This window comes from Ostrea edulis, chromosome 9 (genome assembly GCF_947568905.1).
Source record: "Ostrea edulis chromosome 9, xbOstEdul1.1, whole genome shotgun sequence".
Classification (NCBI taxonomy): Eukaryota; Metazoa; Mollusca; class Bivalvia; order Ostreida; family Ostreidae; genus Ostrea; species Ostrea edulis.
The window spans coordinates 36,086,930-36,114,587 of record NC_079172.1 but is presented as its reverse complement, the minus strand read 5'-3'; the positions used below and the strand labels follow the sequence as shown (position 1 = coordinate 36,114,587).

The 27,658-nt window shown below is 35.4% G+C and overlaps 1 protein-coding gene across 5 annotated transcripts; it reads left to right on the top strand.

The window, feature by feature from the left end:
- Nucleotides 1-3,752: 3,752 nt before the first annotated feature.
- Nucleotides 3,753-15,233, top strand: LOC125657604 (heat shock 70 kDa protein 12A-like). 5 transcript variants are annotated; one of them, XM_056149019.1, is made up of 7 exons: nucleotides 3,753-3,960; nucleotides 4,052-4,126; nucleotides 9,423-9,492; nucleotides 9,591-9,911; nucleotides 10,398-10,634; nucleotides 11,388-11,535; nucleotides 14,112-15,233. In XM_056149019.1, the coding sequence occupies exons 4-7, from the start codon at nucleotides 9,591-9,593 to the stop codon at nucleotides 15,164-15,166; spliced, it is 1,761 nt and encodes a 586-aa protein (XP_056004994.1). In that variant the 5' UTR covers nucleotides 3,753-3,960; nucleotides 4,052-4,126; nucleotides 9,423-9,492; the 3' UTR covers nucleotides 15,167-15,233. The 5 variants fall into 5 exon arrangements, with proteins under 5 accessions (XP_056004994.1, XP_056004990.1, XP_056004992.1 ...); XM_056149017.1 differs by having other exon boundaries at nucleotides 3,824-3,960; nucleotides 9,423-9,511; XM_056149015.1 differs by having other exon boundaries at nucleotides 9,423-9,911.
- The last annotated feature ends 12,425 nt before the right edge of the window (nucleotides 15,234-27,658 follow it).

Below are 27,658 nucleotides of genomic sequence, written 5' to 3'. Positions count from 1 at the left end.
TTGCTTACCGTTTAGGTATAAAAATCCTAAAATGAAAAGAGTCACTAAATTTTCCGTTTAAATGATGGCCTCCATGGCACAATATCTTATCTCCTGAAATTGAAGAGTTTTTATAGTCTGTATTATCTAGTTACTGATACAGTGTATCTCCACATACCGTCTTGTATATCGCTAATTTAGAAAACAAACTATTGGAACTCTTCAATTTCATCATTTGAACGGAAAATTTAGTAATAGTATATTTTATGGAATTTAATACTTAGACGGTAACAAATGCAGCATTAATAATGATACAGATTTTATTTAATAGTCAAGTAACTTATTTGAAGCGAACAGCAGTGTCACCTTAGTGCACTATCTAGAAGCTAGAATCGGCCGAAGCTGAAAGTAAATTTCCAGACATGAATTATGAAGGACTGCTCCGAGATTCGGTTTTAAGTTTCTTTATTCACTCAAACCAACAATACGTGGTACATGAGGTCAAGTACATGTGATACATTCCAATGGAAAAAGGGATACAGGGAAGAGAAACACAAACATAATCATGTTCAAATAAGGAGAGAGAAAAAGGAAGCGAGAGAAAAAAACCCAAAACAAAATAGAATATTTTGTATACACGTACGAGTTATGGAGGACAGACCAAATCGTATATTTTTGTTATAAACAAACATAGGTTTCTCAATTTTTTAGCACTTGTAGTTGACATTATTTCAGAAAATTTAACCACATTTGGTTTTGTACAATACCTTGAATGTAAAAATTGTTTTCTTCTGGCACACATTGATTTACATTCAAGAATAAAACGAAACTCGACCTGAATTACAGTGTACAAAATCTCTACGGTGAAGGCGTCAGTCCAATATTCAGCCAAGCCGAATCTCAGCCGAGATTACCTGTAAATGTGCAATAAAGTTTCAGAATTTTTATTTTCACTGTGGGGCAAAACGGGGATAGAAAAACGAAGTATTTTTAATCTATAGAAAAACCGGGTTCCGAGAACTCTTTCATTTTATACAGTAGACAAATCCGGGTTCCCAGAACTCTTACATTTTATACAGTAGACAAATCCGGGTTACCAGAACTCTTCCATTTTTTACAGTAGACAAATCATCGTTTGGGAGGTGATTGGTGGTTTCCTTTAGATGTAAAATATTTTTTCGGAAATTTTCTTTTTCACCTTAAGGAAGAAATGGTGTGGAAAAATCAAGAACAAAGGCATAAATATTTAATGGAACGTTAAATTATTTTATATTCAGAAGTTTGTACTCCTCTTTACTTTCTTTGTCCATACAAGTACTTAAATGGTACGATTGTGGATAATATGTTTTATGCATTTTTTCGTAAAAGTAAAGACGGTCACATTTTCTTGCTTGCATTGTGACATCACAATGCATCAATACATTCTTTGGTCTGCGAATTTTTTAAAATTATTTCATTCATAGCAGTATCGTTTACGATTTTATTTTTACACAGACTGATGTAATTTAGTTTAAAAAATAATCAACCTGCTACGATTATGCTATCTCCAAGTAAAAACTCTTAACATATGCCCTGTACGGGCTCTGCAATTGTATACCAATACCTTTCGGCATATATCTGGTCCTTTGTTTTCATTTCAATCTGGAGCCCCAGTCATGCACTCCTTTGTAGTGCAACAACTCAAATTGGCTCTTGTATACTGTGATCTCAATCCACTTCAGTACAAAGGTCGCAGTTTTCGAATTGGAGCCGCAACAGAAGCTGCAAAATTAGGCTACTCTGAAAATTACATCTAGCAGCTTGGTAGATGGCAGTCAAATGCCATTAAAAGTTATATATCCGCATATCTTCATTTTCCATGTAAATACTGCAGTTTGGCCAATATTTGACTGTCGTCAAGATTCTTGAATTTAAACCCAACAACAATCCCTTTTCACGGCATGTAATTTCAGCAGATCATTACCAGTATATACAAATTTCACCCCTATTTTATGAGTCAAACCCCTTTTTTGAACAGGTCACATAAGTTGTCTGTTGTTCAAATCTGTTTTATTTTTTCTTTAAATAACAATATTACCCTGGACAGGTCAGAAGTTGTCTGCTGCTCAATATTTGTATAGACCTGTTAATTTCCTAGATATTAGACTTTATTTTTAATTGAGCAAGTCAGAAGTTGTCTGCTGCTCAATATATAGTTGTAGGTAGCAGTTCATATATGGAGCAGGTCAGAATTTGTCTGCTGCTCATTAGCGTTGTACATATAGATGTAAATAACATTTCGTATGCGGAGCAGGTCAGAAGTTGTCTGCTGCTCATTTTTGTTGTAATTTCTGTGTCATTTTAAAAAAGTTCCCTTCTCCAAGCAGGTCAGAGGTTGTCTGCTGCTTTGTTTAGTTTTGTTTTTTCATTACTACGTTTGCATTTTGACTGGTTTACCCCCGGCTCAAATTATCTTGTATAAGCTATATTTTATTACGGATCCTAGTATTTATTAATGTCTAATTTATGTTACTATAGATAATTACAGCATCTGTATCTTATATTCAATTAGCCATATTTATCATTTGATCGGGATACTTTTATCATTTTTCATCTGGCATTTCTTGGGTGGCGCAGCAACTTACATGCACCTCGTTGCATGTCTCATTGCTTGGTGGCCTTTTTTGTGCGCCACCTTTTTGACGTCATTAGTGTTTTAGTTGTATATTGGCTGGGATCAATTTGTGTAATGTATATGTTTATTTGCGCAGTTGCAAATCTAGTTCTATTTTTTATATTAAGTGGTCCCAGCCAATTAATTTTGTAAAAAATTTGAACTATGTTGTATTTTTTCTCTGTCGTCATTTGTTTCAATAAATGACATAATCACTCAACAATATTGTTATTTCATCATAATAATAGTCAGTTGTGACAAAAAAGGAGCCTCGGAATGCCAGAGGTCCTTCCAATATTATACATCGCTTATCTTCAAAATTATTGAATATAAATTATGTTCTATGCAACCGGAATATATTTGTGTTAAGCATTCAAATCTCAGCCATGGTAAAGATATTTGAACAATAAAAAAATATGGGGGATGGGATGACCCCGGGGCACTTGGCCATCAGAATACTAAATGCATCTTGATATGTTCAGCAGAAAATATGATTGAGGGGTCAATCACTTAATTATTAACTAGTTGGACCTCAATTGTTTAAATGTATTTCAACAAGTTTGGAGGATCCCCATATCAAGATATAGAGTATGTTATATGGTATTACTATTGCGTTTTCTAGTATATCGTGCTGTATACTGAATTGTTTCAGTGCAATTAGTTTTAAATAGATGGTCTCTCTTTTTTCGATACTTGTTAAGGAAACATTCTCGTCTTCTTATGTCCACTTATAATAATGTACGTCAGCGTCGATCGTTAAACTGATAAGTTGATGATACGATAATTCATAAATAGAATTTGAGTTCCTTATTAGCAAGTTTTATCGCGAAATTTAATTAGTTGAAAATAGCTATTTTCTTTTCAAATAATCGACATTTCATAAATTGATATAATACTTTAATTATAATTCAATCAATGATATCAATGACTATTACTAGTTAAATTTTTTAACTTAAATATAATGAATTATCTAATATACGTCAACTACTGAATGCGGACGAGCATAACCGCTATATATACGGGTGTCATTTAAAGCAATTCGCACGTGGCTTAGATCCGCCAAAGCGGGTACACCACTTTACTCTTGTTTTTGCTTTATCGAAAACGAAAGTAGGGTTTTAATTGATTTCACAATAATTACTGATGAAGCATTATTCAATTATAGCTCACGAACTTTCCATCATATAAGAAACAATATTAAATTGTAAGCAGTAATTCTGGAGCGAGCAAACGTTTCTTATTTATATTGTCAAAATTCATTCATCGATACGTTAAAGCTTATACCACCTCTTGTGTGTGTTCAATAGCTTTTAATTCAAAGATAGACGGTAAGGGTCTCGCGGAATCTGAACGGATTTTGCTGAATTTTATACGATTGTAGTCATATGTACAAGTATCACGTGCTAATTCCCTTTGTAGACTTTGACAAGACGACAGCGGAAATATACTAAACCTAAAAATAGATACTCTGACATCTTGTCGGGGATTGCCAAGGTACGTAGAATTTTGGTTTTCTGTATTCAATATGATATTGATTGATCTAATAATAGAAGTTAGCAAAAGATGGATGGAAAATGTTTACCTAGATTCATTCACTTTAACCAGACTATGGTGCTTGTTAAATCTACTTTCGATTTCGAAATCGTCAATATTGTCAAAACAAATGCCTATATTTATTCAATAGTAAACAGTGTTTCACATGTGTACATGTAATACAGCACATTCTCAGGAAGATCTTTATGTGTTTGGGTGATTTTACTATTAGGGGCGGATCCGACCAGGGATTTTCAATCTATTATCATCATCTTTCCGACTTTGTGTAGGACTACAAATCATACATCTATGACGAAATATGGCTCATTTAAAAGGAGGAGGGATCAATTCTAACTTTGATCAACTACGCATTCCGCATATAACTGAAATACCGGTGTTGTATACTAGCCTTTCCCCTTAGCCATCTTTCCCCCGGGAAAATGGCTATATAGTAGTTTTCCCCCCGGAAAAATGGCTATATAGTAGATCTTCTCCCACGGAAATGTGGCTATATAGTAGGACCCCCCCCCTTTATAGCCAGATGACCCCCACGGAAAACCTACTATATAGTAGATTTTCCGCCTTCTTTTCATTCCGGTTACGTTTACGGCGCGGACCATTCCCATACATATTCTTTCCATTCTGAAATTAATCCTTTTCTGGCTATTCATTTCTTTTATATCCTTAATGGATCGTTAATTTCCGATTTCCCTTGATTGGGATTTTTGGAAATATATATTGATTCAACAAACGTCGTTTCATTCAGTCGAATGTTATATAAAACAATCACATACGTATTTAGAATGTAAAATCAGAATAGTTCGTGCTTTTAAAACAGCACCTATTTAGGCAACTCAGAATTTGCTAATTAAATGAATAAGTATTTATCGTTCGAGGAATCAAAATTGTCTCTCTCCAATTGAACTGTTCATACAAATAGTGGAGTAAACTTAAATTCTACAACTCTGTTGATTGCCTACCCTTGATTCCAAATTGCCGCTACTAAGGAATCAACTCGCTCTCTCGCTAGACATGGTTCTTTACACCTCATTAGGGGGAAGTGGGATTTTTCAATTGAATTAGATGTTTTTGAGAGTAACTTTCCCCCAACTGTTCTCAGGTCATTGGTGGATTAATAAATGTGAACATGATATAATCGTACTTATTCCAGGCGGTGCAACTCAGTCCCAGCTGTACTGTCAGTACTTTGATTTATACATATTCGTTTACAAAATTTCTCCATATATGAATTTATTTTGAATCTGACAGATGGACAACGTCATCATATTTTATTCCTATACGAAGAATATTCTGGAAAAGTTTTGATTTTTAGTATGCATTCCTAAAACGTTTTTAGTTCACTCAACTGAACTTTTCTGATCACTTCTTGTTCGTTGTCTGTCCGTGTGTAACCTTTCCACATTTTCGACTTCTTCTCCAGAACCAGTGGACCAATTTCAACCAAACTTGGCACAAAACTACCTGGGGGTAATGAGGATTCAAGGTTAAAAATGAAAGGCCACACTAACAGCGAAATAGTAAAAATGCATTGATAACTTTTAAAAATCTTCTTCTCCAAAACCACTGGGCCAATTTCAACCAAACTTGGCACAACGCATTCTTAGGTTAAATCTGTTTAAATGAAGGGTCATTGGGCCTCTACAAGGGGATATAATAATCAAATAATGATTTTTTTTTGTTACCTTTAAATTGTTTTCTGAATCAAAGTACTGGTATAATGATAGTTTTGCTAAAGTTTGTTTATTGCTAGGACCTGCTGCTCAGGTGAGCGACGTTGCTTATGGGCCTCTCGTTACTTTTTAAGTTTCATTTAACAATTTTATGAAATTGTAGGATATAATTATTCAAGTGTTAAAACTGCAGTCTTGCAGTTGCATTCATGTGCGTTTCTCTCTGATCTGTGGATTTTATTTTGTTAATATTCTTTTACAAATAAAATGAAAGGGTGATTATTCTTGAATGTTTCAAACTCATTTCTAGAATGCAGCTGGAAATCCTATAAATATTCATCTAAAGGTGAATATAAAAGATTCACTAATTTTCTCTCTAATTTGTCTCCTTGTAAAATGCTAATACCTTGCTACTTGAGCCGTTTTCGGAGTATAGATTACGTAACTGTTTTCCGATACAGTTTAAAGTCGTAAATGAATTCGGTATAACATCTTATAAATACCATTTATAATAAACATTTTTAGGTCACCTGGGTCACTCAGATGACCTAATGCTATTGATCTGCGTCAGTCGTCGTCTCTTGTCCATCGCCCGTCCAGCGTTAATAACCTCTCAAAAACTACTGGACCAATCTTTACCCAATTTGATATGTAACATCTGTAGGAGAAGGGAACCAGAAAATGTAAATTTCATGACCCACCATCCCAAGGAGCCTTAATGTTGGGGTAAAAACTGTCAAATTTATGCAATTTTTAAATAATCTTCTCTACTCCTACGCATATAGCAGACTAACTGAATATATGGTAATGATGAGCCAGAAAGCCTCTACCAAAATTGTAAATTTCATGACCCCCGGGGCAGGGGCTCCTGTGTTAGGGCGTGGTCATAAAAGTCATACAGTGAAAATGCATTATTCCTTTAAAAACCGTCTCTACTACTAGGTAAATAACAGACAAACTGAGCATATAGTAATGATGGGCAAGGAAGCCTCTAACAAAATTGTAAATTTCATGATCTAACAAAATTGTTTATTTTGTAAACCAGGTTGCAGGGTTTCAGGATAGGGGAGGGGGGGGGGGGGTGATCAAAAAGAGTTAATGTTTATAATGCATAAAATCTTCTGTCTAGTTCTTTTGATGTTATATGAAAACTAGATCAATAAAAAGATGAAAGATGAGGTGATCAAGATGCTGCCAACCCGAGTAATACTTTTGGGGAAAGACTTTACTGGAAGGGGGGAGGGGGGTTGTGGTCTGAAATTCCGTCTATTAATCTGCCAAAATATATTGAGATATTGAACACAGAATACTTTTGTAAAGAGATTATATAATGCAGTCTACCAAATATTTCAATTGTAAAGGCTTTGGGGGATTATACAAATAAGAACCTTTCAGACAGGTCCATGCATGGGCTCAGGTGGCCGTTAAGGCCTATTGGCCTCTTGTTAATTCAAGATATCGATACAATTAAGACTACAGAACATCATTGAAGTTTGTCATTGAACATGGTCTCGATTTTAGCTCACCTGAGCCAATAACTGTTAACGGTTCTGATCGAAGTTTGTCTTTGTTGTCGTCGTGGTCGTTGACTTACATTTTTATCTTCTCCAGAATCTATGAGCCATTATTCATCAAACTTGGCACAAATAATCCTTGGGTTAATGGGATTCAAGTTTGTTCAAATGAAGGGTCATGGACTCATGGACCCTCTCAAAAATCAAAACAAAGATAATCAATAAAAGAAAAAAATAGGATGAGGTCGTTTAGATATCTACTTAAGTACCACTATGCCAGAAAACTTAGAATTTACATGGCGACTTCCTGACATAGCGTAGATTTAAATTGCATCAGGACTGAAGACTGTATGTGTAGGGTTGGGGTGGGGGCATATTGGTTTTGTCCTGTATGTCTGAAACTTGAATGTTGCTCATAACCTTTGAATGACGAGCGATAAAGCTCTCATATTTCATATGTGTATTTCTTGTGGCAGGACTTTTCTTTTGGTATCAAAGTTTTTGATCTTGTGACCTTTGCCTTTAAGTTTGACCTGCTTTCAAGAAAATCTAACCTAGGCAATATCTCTTGATATCTGTAGGTTTTTCATATTTTGTGTGAAGATTCTTTATGGCAAGAAGCTCATTTGATGTCATGATATTTGACCATGTGACCTTGACCTTGGAGTTGACTCAAATTTCAAATTTTAATCTAAAGTTTTACCTGCTTATAACTTTTGAATAGTGAGTGTTACATCTTTTACAGTTCATATATGCATTCCTTGTGACAAGACCATTCTTTTTGGTACCAACGATTTTGACGTTGTAACCTTGATCTTGAACTTTGACTGACTTTTACAAAAAGTTAACTTAGACAATATCCTCAGAACTGTCTAAGGTAGGGATTTTATGTGTTGTATAAAGATTCCTTATGGAAAGACCTTGTATTTCTTACCATTATTTATTTTTACCATTTTTACGAGACTGATCACTGTTCTTTATCTTCATTTTTTCATACATCGCATCGGCGACTACACCAGACATATTTCCATTTTTTGTGTTTCTTGCTGTCTGTAATTACCATGTTTTTGATTTTTATACGATTGATGAAATTGATGACTGTTTGATAATCTCACAAATCCTGTACAAAATAGAAGTAGCAGGACGAACATGGATCCTTTATTCATTTTAAGTCTCTTTGGTGTACAATTCCGTTACATTCAGTAGATATAATAAAATAAGTAAATATAGCTGATAAAAATAATTTTTTTTGTCATTACATAGTATACTATATCTAACAAACTGTTCCTATAACATTAATCAATTATAAATGGCAATACGGCTTTGACCGCATACACTCTTTTGAATGGTTTCAGTTTTATCTTAACGGAAGATCGCAATGTGCTAGATGAAATGGTGTCTTGTCTAATGAGAAAGATGTTACTATAGGAGTACTACAGGGGTCAATATTGGGTCCATTGTTCTTCATTTTATTTGTTAATGATTATCCCGAATGTCTGGAGCACTTACATGTTTCTACATATGCAGATGATAAATCAAAGGATAGTTTGCATAAATCTATTGATGCTATTGAACAATGGCTGCCCGATGACCTTTTTAAAAACTCTATGAAATGAATGGAAAGTAATAAACTTAGGATTAACTTAAAGAAAACACGATGTATGTTGATTGTACTGCACAAAAACTTTCAAGTACAGAAAATTGTGTTTTAAAATACATGGTATTGAAATAGGTAGTTGAGAATGTATGAATTAGAAGAAAAACTCGCAAGAGCTAAACAAACTTTTACCAACTTCCATTCTCCTCTTTTATATAAGTTTGAATATCTGATTTTGATAAAATATCTTTCTCATTTATTTATTGTTTATAATTAAAGAAACGATTTAAAAGATTTTTAATAGCTTATTTATTTGCAGGTAAAGGTGTTGTATCAAACAGTCCAAAAGCTTTAGATTTGCTGAAATGTAACAGTAACACATTTGTTAAGACAGGGTATTCTGTCTAAGAACTCACTAACTATTAACAAATAGTATTTTTTTTTTTAAAAACTAGCAAGGACCTTGAAATTGCGGCCAGGGTCTCTCATTGGCTGGAATACCAATAACCATATGGGCACAGTAAAGTAGGTCATCTAAACAAAAGTATGGTGGATTGACAAGACATGAATTTGAGAATTCATTTCAAGTTGAACTCTGTTAAACGTATATGTTTTGTCTGCAGATGTCAACAGCTAAAATGACCCCTGTTGTGGTGGCAATAGATTTTGGAACAACTTATTCTGGATATGCTTTTTCCTTCCGCTCCGATTTTTTGAACGACAGAGAGAGACACATCGGGGAAATAAATACATACAATTGGAATTCTGGGAATTTACTGTCTGAAAAGACTCCGACGGCCCTGCTGCTTGACAAAGACCAAAAATTCGTCAGCTTTGGGTTTGATGCTGAAAACATGTATGGTAAAATGACGGAAGAAGAAAGGAAAGACAATTATTACTTCCACCGGTTTAAAATGATGCTTTACGACAAAGACGGGAAACTGGTAAGTACAATACAAACATTGAGCCGATGTGTTAAAAGATTTGTATATCTGGTATATACATTCTTGTCAACATCTTAAATATGTATTTATGATGACGGATTTTCAGCGGACAAAAGCTGAAACGAAAGAAAAGAATGAGCGAGCCGTCATTGTTAAAGTCTTTCCGTTGTGTGTGTTTTCTGTAATCCTAGAATATGCATTTGCAAATTATCTTTTGCGATTTATTTTGAATCCTGTGTGGATCTTGGTTATAATTTGTCCTCAGTACTCCCCTGTAAGACCTGTTCCTACGGATGAAGCCACAGAAACCAAGACGCCGCGTCATAGCAGGTGTGGCAGAATTAAGAGTCCTCTCTGCTCAAAGGCAGTCCTTCACCGGAAATGGTGACGTCTCCATACGAGTAAAAAATGTCAAGCAGGACTTTGAACGATATAGAACAACCAACTTGTTTATTTTGAAAATTTCTCAGATATATTTGTTTTCAGAAACTAACCAGGAGGACAATTCTGAAGGACATGAAAAACAAGGAGATGTTAGCCATCGATATTTTTACTCACTCCATCAGATATCTCAAGGACCATTTCGAGAAGAATTTAGAGAAGAGGGATTTGAAGAAGCATTTCATGTCTCATGACGAAAGTATCTCAATAATGTGGGTTCTGACAGTTCCTGCTATATGGGATGAACCTGCCAAACAGTTCATGCAAGAAGCTGCAGAAAAGGTATGCCCTACATTTTCATACAATCGTGACTACCTAAATAAATAACGATATGTTTTGCAATAGGGGCTTAGAAATAAATCCGTTTTATGAAAAGATGAAGATAACGAACAGTGATCAATCTCATAACTCCTATAAGCAATACAAAATAGAGAGTTGGAGAAGCATGGGCCCCTGAATATACCAGAGATAGGATCAGGAGCCTAGGAGGAGTAAACATCACCTGTTGACCGGTCACATCCGCTGTGATCCCTATATCTTGGTCAGGTAAACGGAGTAATCCGTAGTGAGAATCAATGTGTCAAGAACGGTCTAACAATCGGTATGATACTCGGTAGCATTTAACCCAATGATAGGTTGTATTGGCAAACTAGATCGCAATAACGACCATTGAATTTGAGAAATGCTGAATATTTTGGCGATCTATTACAAAGAATTATTATATGCATAAGAAAGGCAAAATCATATAATTTTGTATTCTTTGTAAACGTGATGTGTCTTTTGATGTATATATCGCTACTTTTCAATTCTCTATCTTCTCTTTCCACTTCTCCCCGCTCTATCACTTGCTCCATAACATAATCATAACATTTTTTTTTGTATGAACATGAAAGTCGTGAATTTAAATTGTGTGAAAATAGATTTAGAAAGGAACCCGTTGTAAACCAAGAACATATTTGAATATATGTATACAGTATTTGGATATTTGTTAAGAGTTCTTTTGTGATGAAATATCAAACATGTATTTGATGTTAGGCTGGGATTCCAAGAGCTTCTCTGCTTCTCTGCTTAGAACCAGAGGCTGCAGCCATATACTGCAAATGGCTTCACATAGAGAAGGGCAACAACGAGTGTTTGGATGCAATGAAGCCGGGACGAAGGTTTATAGTGTTGGATGCCGGAGGTTTGTTTTTTCAAATATTAGTTTGAATGATGTGAATGTGATATGGCGATGGGTGTTTATATTCAAACAAGATGCCCAGGGACCACAATGCTTACCTGAGTCAGCTTGCTTTTACAAAAATTTTACTTTAGGGCAATAGATACATGTACTCAGCAATAAACAAAGTCCTGCTAACATACATCTATATACACTGTATGTCCCCGGGCAAAGTCCTACTAATTGACATCTAAATACACTACATGTCCCCGGGAAAAGTCCTGCTAATTGACATCTAAATACACTGCATGTCCCCGGGAAAAGTCCTGGTTATTGACATCTAAATACACTGCATGTATCCGGGCAAAGTTCTGCTATTTGACATCTAACTATTCTGCATGTCCCCGGGAAAAGTCCTGCTATTTGACATCTAACTATTCTGCGTGTCCCCGGGAAAAGTCCTGCTATTTGACATCTAAATACACTGCATGTCTCCGGGTGCTTCTATGCTTGGATATCATTTTAACAAACTGTAATCTATAGCTGGAAAGGTTCTATAAGATTTCCGTAACTATCTTGAGTCTTTGGATTTCTGTTGTGACCAGCTTTAATCCAGTGCATCATGATTTACTTAAAAAAAAATGCAACAAGTTGATGCTGCAGGGGTTTCAACAGTCTCGTTTAAAGTCAGCATTTCGCAAATTCTATGGTCGTTATGACGATCTAGTTTGCCAATACAACCTACCATTGGGTCAAATGCTGTCTGACGTGTTTCATACCGATTGTTAGGTCGTTCTTGGCACACTGATTCTGACTCCGTTTACCTGATCAAGATATAGGGATTACGGCGGGTGTGACCGGTCGACGGGGGATGCTTACACCTCTTTGGCCCCTGATCCCACCTCTGGTGTGTCTAGGGGTCCGTGTTTGCCCAACTCTCTATTTTGTATTGCTTATAGGAGTTATGAGATTGATCACTGTTCGTTATCTAAACCTTTCATGTATCTATCACATACTAGTACATAAATTGATAGAAAAGCGTAAATTCTAAAGTCCTTAAAATTGACCCACTCTGCATTCATTGTGTGATGGAATGAAGATTCAATGTATCACACAAAAACTACTTGCATATTACTAATTCGACAGAAAACACTCTTATTGCTGTTGGTATGGATTAGAATAACCTTAAGTCTAGGAAAACTTCATATCAGAATTTTAAAGATTTAATGATTTATTCACAATTATTTACAGTAAATACGCCAATGAAAATATTGACTTTAAGTTCACAGAACAGTGTCCACTGTTCACCACTGAATTCACACCCGAGAATGACCCTATTTATAGAGCTGTCGAAATCAGCGATTAAGTCCAGATCCCAGTACTGTAATATCCATTGTAATTCTGCAGAATGCTGCTTTTACATACTACACAGTCTATATACAATGTAACTCTAACACTAATATACTAGATAATTCCATTTCTAGGAAGTGTAAAGTTTATTACATCACATTTTGATTAAATTCCACCATACACCTTTCTGAAATTGACCATCTTTTCCATTTTTCTGAAATTAGATCACATATGTTAATAATATCTAGTACATTGTACTACACAACATATCAAGATTTAAAACAAATCCTTTCAAAAACTTTGAAGCTTTATTGTAAACCCCTGACCCCTGGGGTCATGGTATGAACAAAGTTCAATATTCCAATGAATTGCGCCCTTATGGTTCTATACCAATTCCATATTCCAATGTAAAATCTAAATCTCTATTATGACTCTACTCTGACCCCGGGAAACAATGTGCAGACATTGACTCTACTCTACATTACGATGCTTGCTTATCAGTTAGGTGTGTTGTACTATTTGGGTTCAGTAGAATTCTAAAATGATTTTCGTGATATTTAATTTTTAAATTTGAACCCTAATTATGTCCCACCCTAGCCCAGGGCTAAGTTTAAACAGAACTGAAACTTTATACTACAAAAGGTATTTTATACATGTCGGATTTACCTTGAGGGAAAGACTGTTTTAAAACTCTCAGCCTTTTCTCATTCTTTCTTAATGACCTCTCCGTTAAAGGAGGAGTAATACTCATTCATTTCAGCAAACCCGAACCCATTTTACCAAGAATGCGTTATTCCAGGTAGATTTAAATTCACCCAATTCTGTAAAGATCACAAATCTGAAAAATTCACAACAATGATAACGAACGACCGATGACGACGACGGATGACGGATACATTTTGATAAGAAAATACCTCGCCTGATATCAGCTGGAAATGTATTACTCTGTTTGTCTGGGCCGGATTCCTCGAAAGAAACTTGGACTTGCAAATCTGAGAGTTTGCTCAAATTTTGATTGCTCAAATAAAAGAAAACTGAAACTTAAGTTAAGATTTTCCTCTGGAGAAATCCAGGTCATGACCGGTCAACAGGGAATGTTTACTCCTCCTAGGCACCTGCTCCCACCTCTGGTGTGTACAGGATTCCGTGTTTGTCCTACTCTTAATTTTATATTCTTTATAGGAGATGGGATATTGATCACTGTTAGTTATCTTCACTTTTTCATTACTGATGGTGTACATAAATTTCAGGTGGCACAATTGATATGGCGATACAGGAAGTGCGGGAGGACGGAAAACTACAGGAGATAGGTCGCGTCCAAGGTGGTGACTGGGGAGGGATTTATGTGGACGGAGAGTTTAAACAACTGCTGGAGGAAATTGTGTCCAAACCAATCTTTGAGGGCTTCCGCGCGAAATACACTGGGGACTACATCGACCTGTTCCGGTTTTTCGAAAGAAAGAAAAGAGAAAAACAGACAAGTTTGTGCAAGAGCGTACGGATGCAGGTTCCACAGTCTTTTCTGAATATAGCAGATGATGATATTAGTAAATTGACAAAATCTAGAGGGCTTGAGAAAATCGTGGAATGGAAACGAGATAAAGTTCATATCACGATTGATAAATATTTCACTTTTTTCAGCGAAGTTATAGACAAAATCGTTGTGAAAGTTGAGGAAATGTTGGTGTCGGAGACCGCAATGGGAACCAACATCATTCTTATGGTGGGAGGGTTCTCCGAATGTCATTTTCTGCAAGAGAGGATAAAACACTCCTTTCCAAACTGTAGCGTTGTGGTTCCTCCGGACTGTGGTCTAGCTGTTCTAAAAGGTGCTGTTATGTTTGGTCACGACCCAGAAATGATTGCAGCCAGGGTGGTGAAATACACATACGGCGTGGCTACTAACACAAAATTCATTGAGGGCACTCATCCTGAATCAAAGAAAACAGTCATGAATGGAAAAGAATACTGCAAAGACAAATTCGACATCCACGTGGAAAGTGGGAAATTGGTACATTATAAGGAATGGACAGAGGAAACATATAATCCAATTTATGAAGACCAGACGTCCGTGAAGTTCAGAGTTTTTACGTGTGATCATACCTACCCACAATACATAGACGACGAGGGATGTAAGGAAATCGGGTCTTTGACTGTTCCAATGCCGAACACTAGTGGTGGAACTGGTAGGAGAGTAAAAGCAAGAATCCAATTTGGAGGAACGAAGATAACTGTCGAGGGTATTGACGAAACGTCTAAAAAATCAGTTGATGTCAGATTTGATTTTCTGGAAGGATCTTCATGATACTGTAATTCCAATGTTATTTATTACAAGTGTTTTGATTGGACAAAAATAAAGCTGAACAAGAGTTTATACATCAATAAATCCGAAAACGCGATGTATTCATACACGCCTGAAAACAAATAACATAGTGCGGGGAAACTATTCAAATTTTTGCAATTGTTAATGAAGTGAATGAATTGGAATTATAAGAATCAAACATTCTTTTTGAAGAATTTATCGATGTGTAAACTCCGGCCATTTTACTCACAAACTTAACATAAAAGTGCTTCGCACTTTTATTCAGTTTGTGAGTAAAATGGCCGGAGTTTACACATCGATAAATTCTTCAAAAAGAATGTTTAATCCTATAGTACCTACTGCATCTGTTTATAACTTTTAAAAACGTCGAACTATATTCTATCGTGTCATCTCTTCACAAAAAGAATGTGATACACTGGGCTGTTATAGTAAACTTTGATTACCTCTGATGTACGGGACAGTGTACTCCAAATCATGGAAGAATCTCGTTATCTATGGTTTTCAATTTATAATTACTTTCTTAGTACCAACAACTCCAGATGTTCTTGATTATTCAAATACATAATTAGTGTCGACACTTCCGGAATGTAAAATATACAGATAGAGAACTAGATAGATACATAGTAAAAAGATATTAAGATAACTAGATAGAAAAGTAAACAGAGAGATACATGTAAATATTATAATCTTTTATTTGAGGCTGGTAAATCCATCCACGCGTCTGAAATGAATTTTACATTCAGGCTGCGAACTTCTCGTTATTGTTTAGCCGTTGTCAGAGTCAACATGTACATGTTTTTATGGATTAGAATAAACGATACATGTAAATGTAAGCCTTGCTGATTTCTGGCTGTATGGGAGTGATCAAGGTTGACTCATGATATCTCTGTATCAGAACTCTTGTTGATATGGAAGACTACTAGTGTTGTACAGTGGGTGAAGTCCGCTTTGATTGCTGATAGCCAGATAGCTCAGTTTGTAGAACGCCTGATTAAAGATTCATACAGTCTGATTAAAACTATAATTTCTCTTTACACTCGTCAGGGGTGTAAGGTTGAGGAAATGGTTGTAATCAGACTTAGATTCACGGGACCCAGCTTCAAATCCTGTTCTGATCCATTGCATTTAGTTCCTTTATACATTTGGGGTATTAAACCAGACCCTAGAACTAACACCTGCTGGGGATAAAGGTAGACGTTATAGGGGATAAAGATCCCGTGTTATAGAAGATAAAGATCCCAGGTTATAGGGGATAAAGATCCCAGGTTATAGGGATAAAGATCCCAGGTTATAGGATACAGATCCTGGGTTATAGAAGATAAAGATCCCAGGTTATAGGGATAAAGATCCCAGGTTATAGGATACAGATCCTGGGTTATAGAAGATAAAGATCCCAGGTTATAGGGATAAAGATCCCAGGTTATAGGGATAAAGATCCTGGGCTATAGGGGATAAAGATCCCAGGTTATAGGATAAAGATCCCAGGTTATAGGGATAAAGATCCTGGGCTATAGGGGATAAAGATCCCAGGTTATAGGGATAAAGATCCCAGGTTATAGGGATAAAGATCCCAGGTTATAAGATACAGATCCTGGGTTATAGGGATAAAGATCCCAGGTTATAGGATACAGATCCTGGGTTATAGGGGATAAAGATCCCAGGTTATAGGGATAAAGATCCTGGGCTATAGGGGATAAAGATCCCAGGTTATAGGGGATAAAGATCCCAGGTTATAGGGATAAAGATCCCAGGTTATAGGATACAGATCCTGGGTTATAGGGATAAAGATCCCAGGTTATAGGATACAGATCCTGGGTTATAGGGGATAAAGATCCCAGGTTATAGGATAAAGATCATGGGTTATAGGGGATAAAGATCCCATGTTATAGGGATAAAGATCCCGGGTTATAGGGATAAAGATACAAGATATATCTGGTGTGTCCAGGGGTCCATGTTTGCCCAACTATCTATTTTGTATTGCTTATAGGAGTTATGAGATTGATCACTGTTCGTTATCTTCACCTTGCAAGGTTATAGGGTTTTGAATGTGAAGACCTTTAAGTTCGATGTTCGATTCTTGGTCTGGTCCACAACATTTTCTGCCTTCCAATGTTATGATAATGTCCAGAAATTGTTACAGCATGTTCAAGGTGGCGGAATGATTAAAGGGCTATGGTCTGACGTAAAATTCTAAATGACTGATTCAGAATCACACTGCATTGTTTTGAAGACTGAAATTGCGTCAAAACATATACGTCATACTCAGTGAATTATATGTGTAACATAAGGTGCATGTCATTTCTGCTTTTACAATATAGAAATATGAATAATCATGGCAAATGCATGCAGTTTTTTTTCAATTTTAGTAAAAAAAAATTTGATTCACTAGACTCACATGTGATTTGTTAAAGGAAGACAACTCTGTACTGTGAAAAAGGAAATCTTGGGACAAGTATCGACATTTCATCCGGCAGAAGGACTTAAAAACTTATTTAACGTGGGGATATACATGCTCAAAAGTGTAATTTGTAAAATTAATGTGGACAATATGATAAAAATTGTATTTTTACTTAATAATTGTCAAAAGAAGAATTTACCTACATACTAATAATTCAGATTTTGACTAATTACCAAAACTGATTTGTGATTTATTTTGAAGACATTATTCATGTTTTCCTTCGTACGTTCATAATAAGTGTTTTATTTTTTATTTATATTTCTTATGGCGATGTCGGTATAGTTAAAAAGAGGACATGAAATCGCTTATTGTAAAAGGTCCTAAATTCAGAAAATCCCTGTCTCTGATTTAATAGCAGACTTTTATCTTTATAATTGATTCTGTCGAGGATTATACCTGGCAATGGGCGAAACGAAAACGTGAAGATAGCGAAAAAATCTCAAACTCATATAAACAATACGAACAGTGATCAATCTCAACTCCTATAAGGAATACAAAATAAAGAGTTGGGTAAGCACGGACTCCTGGATATACTGGAGGTCGGATGAGGTGTTTAGGAGGAGTAAGCATCTCCTGTCAAACGATCACAACCGCCATGATCCCTTTATCTCAATCAGGTAAACGGAGTAATTTGCAGTTAAAATCAGAGTGTAAAGAACGGTCTAACCATTGGTATGAAACACATGAGACAGTATTTGACCCACTAACAGGTTGTACTGGCAAACTAGATCATTATAACGGAAATAGAATTTGCGAAATGCTGACTTTAAACGAGACTGTTGAAACCCCTGTAACATCAACTTGTTCATCAGTAGCGTGCCTCGGTTAAAAAATATATAAATTGCATATGACGTTGGTAAATACAATAGTAAATACAATGATAATTATAATAATTTTAGGCCAGTCTGTCCCGGGGACCAAAGCGCTACTCCTTGGATCATGAAATTTACAATTTGTTAAAGGGTCATCTGCTCCTTTTAAATATCTATTTAGTCTTAATTTTAGTATCAATAGCATTAAAGAAGATGCTTTTGAAACGTTTTACACATAAAAACTACCTATGGTCCCGCCCTGTAGTCAGAACCTCCATCCTGAAGATCATGAAATTTACAAATTTGGCAATTCATTTTTCTAACAAATGTGAGGTTGTAGAGAAAAGATGTTTGAAATTTGGTGAAGCTTTGGCAGTGTTTGAAAATTTAAAAAGATTTTAATGGTAGTTATCGGAAGGTTAAAGTGATCAATTGTGAACGCACGACGGATGCTGACCAAATGCAATAGAAATGAATGGAAACTCCCAAGCTTATCATTCACAACTACATTTCTAACCCTAACTACTGTGTTCTAATTAATCAGTGCATGACATATTTTTAGAATACAATTAAAATGAAATTAATCTATAGTTTGATACTTGTCAAGCAAGGAAGGGAAGACGAAACAAACAACTGAACAAAAAAAAAATAGAAAAAAATACATACCAAGTAACAAGTCCACAAATGTTCGTGTCAAAATACACCAGCATAATAAAAAGGAATCTGAAACACTTTACTCCCTTTTCTAGAAATCATTTAGATATACACAAATATGCATCTTTATGACTTATACTACAGAGTTTACCTATAGAAAACATGAGAGTAGACTTAATTTTTTGCAACCGATCACGAGGCTGATTTCAACTGAAGATCATGCTGCCGAGAATGTCAATACAAAAAAACTAGGAAGTTATTTTAAAAAGAGGTGGTTATTATACATGTGTAAAAAGTGAATGCTGGTTTTCAGCAAGAATGGAAAGAACTCATTTGTTAGCATTAAAGTTGTACAGTTCATGTTACAATCGCAAGAGGATATACCAACAACATCCAAAAGCATATACTGTAAAATTCAACAGAGACTTTCTACTTAAAGGGCATGGACAAAATTTGAGTTGAAAATTAATGTTTTTTTTTATTTTTCCTCGTTTTTTGTTTTTGGTTTACAATGCTTAACTAAAGCAATTCTAATGGTCAACCAAAATTTGAGTATCAGCTGTTGAGTTACAAGTGAGATATCAGAGTATGATGAACAACATCCCATGCTGTTTAGTGTATTTATTAGAAACATTTCGGATTTCAAACATTTCGGTTGAGCATCACTGAAGAGACATTATTTGTCGAAATGCGCATCTGGTGCATTAAAATTGGTACCGTATAAGTTTTACATGGATCCAAACATATTATGCAGTTGCACTGCAAGTCCAATTTGAAGAGGTTCTGTCACTAGTCTTAGTCTTGTGGCTTGTATGATAGCTTGTCAAATTGAATTAACTTTGGTAGATGAGGCATTCTAAGAAGTTATAATTTTCAGAAATGATGATAAACTGTCTGGAAAATGACCCTCTTTTGACAGAATATCTTGAACACTTGAATAGAATGCTTTATCTACCGGCATGTTTCGTATATCATTCTTCATAAGTGTTGCCGTTGTTTTTATCAGAAACTTTTTTATTCTCTTCGTCGGACTTTAGAACTTGTGATTCCTTATAGAAATTATGCAATATGGTTGCGGCATTCTGACGAAATGTGATTACATTTTCTTTGCCGTTCAATTCAGATATTACAATGGACATACCATAATGCTCCTTCAATTTGATTTTCATGTGTTGATGGGAATATGCGTCGTCTCCAGAAAGACTTTTCATGTGGTCTACTAGATCTTTGATTGTTGTCTGTTTGTCGTCATTTTCTTCCAAGTATTTTGTCACTTGTAAGAAAAGTTTGTGGCTGGTACCTAGACCATTGTTGCAGAAAACACACAAATCCATTTCTATATTCATTCAATTCAGCAGATAAAATATTACCCTTTTTTGATTCTGTGCTTTGATTTGTTAAATAATATTCTGATTACAAGAAATCTTAAATTTTTTGACTACAAATTTTTTAAATCGAAACCGGATTTTGAAAATTGCCTTGAAAATTGTTGTTTTACCTTATATGCGTATAGAATGCATAAAAATGTCACATATGGCTCACCATAGATTATTTTTCCAAGCGTATGAAGGCGATTTTACCCTCAATAAGACTATTTAATTTTGGAGATCTGCTTTAAAATTTTTGATTTAAGATTATGGACTTAATATATTTCTGCTGGTATAAATCTGGAATCGGGCAATGAACGATTGTTTTGATACGCAAATTTAACTAGTCAAGAACCCCATTTTGATGTACTTATTTGACATCAATGATTATTGCAGTTTATATAATATCTTTCTCACCTAACAATAATCATGCCTTCACAGCGTGTCTCTTGGTATTGTGTCATCATGGCGTCATATTTCTGTGTATGGAGGACGAATCGTAGCATAAATGAAAATTCAAATTTTACGGTTCGTGATCACAATAAAGATCCCCTTTTCAACGTCCTCTGCAATTTATATTTTGGCATATTTTAATATGTTCTTAAGACTGTATTGTAGTATAAGTTAAAGCAATAAAACCTTTTGTAGCAATTTTCTTGATTTCATTTTGTATATTGACTAGACTATTATCTGTGTTGCTTACTCAGATATTTGCAAGTGATAACGAAAAGTTACCAATCACACAACCCCTATAAGCAATGCAAAATAGATTTCCATTTCCCTGATCAAGATATAATGCACATGGCAAGAATGACCGGTCGACAGGGGATGCTTACTCCTCCTAGACACCTGATCCCACCTCTGGTGTGTCCAGGGGTCCGTGTTTGCCCAACTATCTATTTTGTATTGCTTATAGGGGTTGTGTGATTGGTAACTTTTCGTTATATTCACCTTTCTTTATGATATTGACCATAAAGATAACTGAATGGAAACGCTCACAAAAAAATTGAAGGAGGGTGACATTGTGTTCGTTAAGAATGAAAGTGCCTGTGGTTAATGGCCTTTAGCAGTGATTGAGAAAATCTTTGATAGTGAGACTCTTTAGATAGGGAAGTATGAGTGAATTTGTTTAGAAACAATGTTTATGTAGTTCTCACTAAACCAATCTGTGAAATTATCCCATTGTTTGCACTGTGCTGTTAGCAATTTATAAATTTTTATTTGTTCAGTATATGACTTATCGTGACTGGCGTGAATTTTATTTTACACATGATGCTTGCATTGTTGTAGACAAACAATATTTCATATGAACTATTTTAGGATTATAGTCAAAATGATTTAGTGATGTTATACACATCAGGCGGGGGGTGTGCTGCCTCAGTTTTTTGTAGTGTGCATTGTAGAGTTATCTCTGCCTACATTCCATAATTTGATGTTAATTTTCTCGTGCTTTGCGCTTAATGTAAAGTATTTAATTTAGTTGTTTTTTGTGTTGAACACGATTTCGTGTGGATTAATTTTCATTGTTTTGATCACTTAAAATTCCATATTATGTATACCAAACATAAACAATGTCTTTATCTGCAAGAATACCGTTACGATACACACGACTCTATGTTGTTCAATGAAGCATACCGGTGTTAACAACCTCTTCACCTTCAAATCAATACTAGATACGAAGATCCAATCTTCCAAAATAAAGGAACCAAGTTCGCCCGGCTCACCTCGCCAAGTTATGCACACTCCGAAGAGGCAATTGCAATTACTTATACTTCTAATGCAGTTGAACCCCTAAAAAAAAGTTTGCCGTCAGATTCCTCAAGCCGCACATAAAAGCCTGGAGAATATGCAGTCTATTTTCTTAATCAAAGATTGCAGAACGCATGTTGGGCTGTTGAAATGGGTGTTAGGATAGCACTAGAAAAAGCATATACACGATTAGGGACATAGGTCTCTGAAACATCTGTCTGTAGTATGCGGGATCGTCAGAAGATGAAAGTCAATCTTGAAAATAAATTTATGAAACCATTACCGAGTTACTGGGAAATCAACGAGGACAACCCTTGATTATTTTCGTGAGGAGTAAAGATAGGGGCTTGATAAAACATTTATTCAATCCAGCAATGTATTTTTTTGTAAGGGCTTTTTGTGAAGTTTAGGAATCAAGTTTAAGATGGTAAGAGAAAAAATTGATAATGAAGTGAAATCATACAATAAAACTCTCCATTTGGTATTGTAAATTCAACAATTGTATCAGTTGACTGTCAGGAGGTATTGTAAATTCAACATTTGTATCAGACGTCTGGTAGAGAGTATTGTAAATTAAACAATTGTATAAGACGTCTGGCAGAGAGTATTGTAAATTCAACGATTGTGTCAGACGTCTGGCAGAGAGTATTGTAAATTCAACAATTGTATCAGATGTCTGGTAGAGAGTATTGTAAATTCAAAAATTGTATCCGACGTCTGGCAGAGAGTATTGTAAATTCAACAACTGTATCAGATGTCTGGCAGAGAGTATTGTAAATTCAACAATTATATCAGATGTCTGGTAGAGAGTATTGTAAATTTAACAATTGTATCAGACGTCTGGCAGAGAGTATTGTAAATTCAACAATTTTATCAGATGTCTGGCAGAGAGTATTGTAAATTCAACGATTGTATCAGACGTCTGGTAGAGAGTATTGTAAATTCAACAATTGTATCAGACGTCTGGTAGAGAGTATTGTAAATTCAACAATTGTATAAGACGTCTGGCAGAGAGTATTGTAAATTCAACAATTGTATCAGACGTCTCGTAGAGAGTATTGTAAATTCAAGAATTGTATCAGACGTCTGGCAGAGAGTATTGTAAATTCAACAATTGTATCAGACGTCTGGCAGAGAGTATTGTAAATTCAACAATTGTATCAGATGTCTGGTAGAGAGTATTGTAAATTCAAGAATTGTATCAGACGTCTGGCAGAGAGTATTGTAAATTCAACAATTGTATCAGATGTCTGGTAGAGAGTATTGTAAATTCAAGAATTGTATCAGACGTCTGGCAGAGAGTATTGTAAATTCAACAATTGTATCAGACGTCTGGCAGAGAGTATTGTAAATTGAACAATTGTACCAGTTGTCCATCAGGAGGTATTGTAAATTCAAGAATTGTATCAGACTTCTGGTAGAGAGTATTGTAAATTCAATAATTGTATAAGACGTCTGGCAGAGAGTATTGTAAATTCAACAATTGTATCAGATGTCTGGCAGAGATTATTGTAAATTCAACAATTGTATCAGACTTCTGGTAGAGAGTATTGTAAATTCAACAATTGTATCAGACTTCTGGTAGAGAGTATTGTAAATTCAACAATTTTATCAGATGTCTGGTAGAGAGCATTGTAAATTCAACAATTGTATCAGATGTCTGGTAGAGAGTATTGAAAATTCAACAATTGTATCAGACGTCTGGCAGAGAGTATTGTAAATTCAACAATTGTATCAGACGTCTGGCAGAGAGTATTGTAAATTCAAACATTCTATTAGCAGCTGCTCATGGAATTGTAGAATCGAAAAACAAAGCTCATCTTACCGTAAAATGGCTGAAATATTGCCCCAAAATGGCGTAAAACCATAATCAATCAATCTTCTTACCGATTATGGCGGCAGCATTGACTTATTCCAGGAGTACACACGCTCATCATTAAAGTGTAGGGATTTAGTCAAACAAAAAAGAACAAAAACAACCATAAAATTGCCCAAAACTTTAATGATTCCTCCAGAAGATATCAAAATATGTTAATGACAATGTTACCCCTATGAACTTATCATCAACTTTGATCAGACTGGTCTTAAAATGGTACGTACGGTAAGCCAGTGGACTCTTGAAGATAAAAGATCGAAAAACAGCAAAACTGCACTCGACGATATGAGGACTGTGATCGGTGTATGCATGACTGGGGTTGTTTTGCCACCTCGGTCAATCTATAAGGGACTTACAGATAGATGGCACCCGTCTGCAAAATTTCCAAACGACTGATGTATTATACACTCTACACACCGAAAACCATTGGTCAATATCCTAATCTATGGTTCAGTACGCTCATGAAATCATCATTCCGTTCGTCAATAAAACTTGGTAAGAAATCGAACGTACCAGTAGCAACAAGTCCCCTTGCCCTGCTGGATGTTTGTAGGGCACATCAGAACAATAGTTTTATTGACCCGTTGCATGAAAATCGTATACGAATAATAATTATTCCCCTAAGCTGTACGGGATAACTCTGGCCATGTGACCGTACATTGATGGTAAATTGTACATGTAGTCTGTTGTGAAAAAAGTACGCTGTCCATGTTTTGGATCAACTGAAGAAGGGTGTTGAAACCGAGAAACTACACTTGGACATACAGATGTTAGCTGTAAAAAAAAAATGTCCACGCTAATTGGTTATACACGTCATTGAGGATCTTAAAAATGACATGTAATGTGAAAGGCTAATTTATTTAAAACACCATAATAAAATGTAATGAAAATGATTATTGCCAATCAAGTTCACTTACAGCTTAGCTCTACCATGCCACTTGGATTTACAATATATTTGCATAATTACGTGAAGTGGAACCAGATATTAAAAGGTATAAAATAGTTTTATTACTATGATTAACTCCGAATTTGTTCAAAATGAAAATTGTGCACAAAATTATCAGAGCCAACTTTATAGAGATCATGTTCCTGAGAAAGTATGTGTACAAAGTTGATGCATCAACTCCTTTTTGTTGTTTTTGTGAAAGGAACGAGTAATATTTTCTCGCGATCTATGCCTGATTTAATTGATTTATTGAAAACACTAATACATTTATACAGATGTAGTAAACAGTAGTTACTTATATGCACCTGTCAGCATAGACAGAGTTAAAGGTTGCACAAGCTCAGTGGAAAGAACATCGAAGGATATATACTTATCCATCGTCGGTTACCCTCGGGTGTTTCTAATCGATTCTCTCCATCATCGAGGGATTCATTTTCATACATATTTATTAATACGAAATCCCAGTAATTTGGTCCCCATTATATGGCAGGTGTCGTAGTGATCAACCTGTCTGCTGGTCCGTTCATCAGTACTGTCTGTTACATGATGAGATCTTCATCAATTTTGTACATGATACTTGGATTTGGCAGAGAGACTTTGGATGTTAATATTGATCGGCTTTGTCGTTACAGAGTTTTTAGCTCACTTGAATCACCAGGTGACCTAAGTATTGCTATCTGTAGTGTTTGAATGGTTTTTAAAATTTCATGCACACAAGTCATGAGCTTTGGGAAACATGATGCATAGTACTCTGGTGACCTTTAAGGCCCTTGGATTTTTTATATTAAAACAAAAACTAATTCTAACTAATTTCTGACTTGTCAGTTTTGTAGCAATATGAATGTTAATCACTATCAAAATTGTTTTAGGCTAGTTTTAGTATCCGTATTCCTTATGTGAATTTCGTCCATCTAATTCAGACACAATTTTCTTGCTTAATCAAGAAGACACAGCAGATGCTAGGCACTATTACAATTAAGAATAAACAAAATAATGTTTACGCTAAAGGTTCCATTTGAATCCATGGAATACTGAAAGGGAATTTGCAAGATGTAGCTCATTAAGACATCTTATTCTGAGTCATAGTGCGATCTTTTTCAGGAGTAAAGTAATTCTCGATCAGGTGAACATAAAACTAGATAAATATGGGCCGTATTGTATTATATTAATAATTGTAGGTATGTACCAGTGGTGTGTCATTGTGTGTCATAGATATATAATCTCAAATAAATATACGTGAAGTGTATATATGGTCGTAATACGTAACGAAATGATATGCTTATTATTTGGCGTTGATGAAATTTTTTTTACTATACAACTAGTTTCTATAATTCTTCAGGAGTTTTCTCAGTAATCTTACAGGAATATATTACAGACAAAATCAACAGTTCTTGTGGTCGTACATTATAAGTGTGATGCTAATCTTTTTTCTGTGTTCAGCACACATCGGTTAGTCTTTTATATGTAAAAACTGAACAAATTCGAGCTGCACGTTATGTTGTCGGTATTTTATATGGAGAGTATATCGTGTATACTTGTTATCCAAACGTAATAATCGTGGATTTCCGTTGTCTTTCCATATATGGTCATATCGAAATTCGACAAACATGTAAACTTGACATTTGTTGACCTGTAATGTGTAAGATGTAAAACTTATACGGTACCAATTTTGATGCACCAGATGCACATTTCGACAAATAATGTCTCTTCAGTGATGCTCAACCGAAATGTTTGGAATCCGAAATAACAATGAAGTTTTAGAGCTATTATAGCCAAAATCAGCGTGCCAAAATAAGTGGAGTCAAATTCGTCTAAGGATAAGAGCTATGCATGAGGGAGATAATCCTTAATTTTGAAATGAATTTCTAAATTTTATAACAGCAATTAAATATACATCCGTATTTTCAAGCTAGTAACGAAGTACTTAGCTACTGGGCTGTAGAGACCCTCGGGGACTAACAGTCCACCAGCAGAGGCCTCGACCCAGGGGTCATAATGTAAAACTTATATGGTACCAATTTTGATGCACCAGATGCGCATTTCGACAAATAATGTCTCTTCAGTGATGCTCAACCGAAATGTTTGGAATCCGAAATAACAATGAAGTTTTAGAGCTATTATAGCCAAAAACAGCGTGCCAAAATAAGTGGAGTCAAATTCGTCTAAGGATAAGAGCTATGCATGAGGGAGATAATCCTTAATTTTGAAATGAATTTCTAAATTTTATAACAGCAATTAAATATACATCCGTATTTTCAAGCTAGTAACGAAGTACTTAGCTACTGGGCTGTAGAGACCCTCGGGGACTAACAGTCCACCAGCAGAGGCCTCGACCCAGGGGTCATAATGTAAAACTTATACGGTACCAATTTTGATGCACCAGATGCGCATTTTGACAAATGTCTCTTCAGTGATGCTCAACCGAAAGATGGGAGCAACATCTGTATACTCAAACTAAACATGCTATAATTTAATAACATATCGACAGTGATCAGCAAACTACCGGGGTGGCACGAATTTCTTTAAATACTATACCATTTAGATGAAGATCAGAAGTTTCCAGTACTTTTCAAATATATCAGTATGTCCTGAAATTTGTAATACTGGCTATA

Bases quoted from the DNA above. Each gene is read 5' to 3' on its own strand.
- LOC125657604 (XM_056149015.1), top strand. From the start codon at position 9,576: ATGTTTTGTCTGCAGATGTCAACAGCTAAAATGACCCCTGTTGTGGTG. The intron at 10,635-11,387 runs GTATGCCCTACA...ATTTGATGTTAG, and splicing joins TGCAAGAAGCTGCAGAAAAG to GCTGGGATTCCAAGAGCTTC. The intron at 11,536-14,111 runs GTTTGTTTTTTC...CATAAATTTCAG, and splicing joins TATAGTGTTGGATGCCGGAG to GTGGCACAATTGATATGGCG.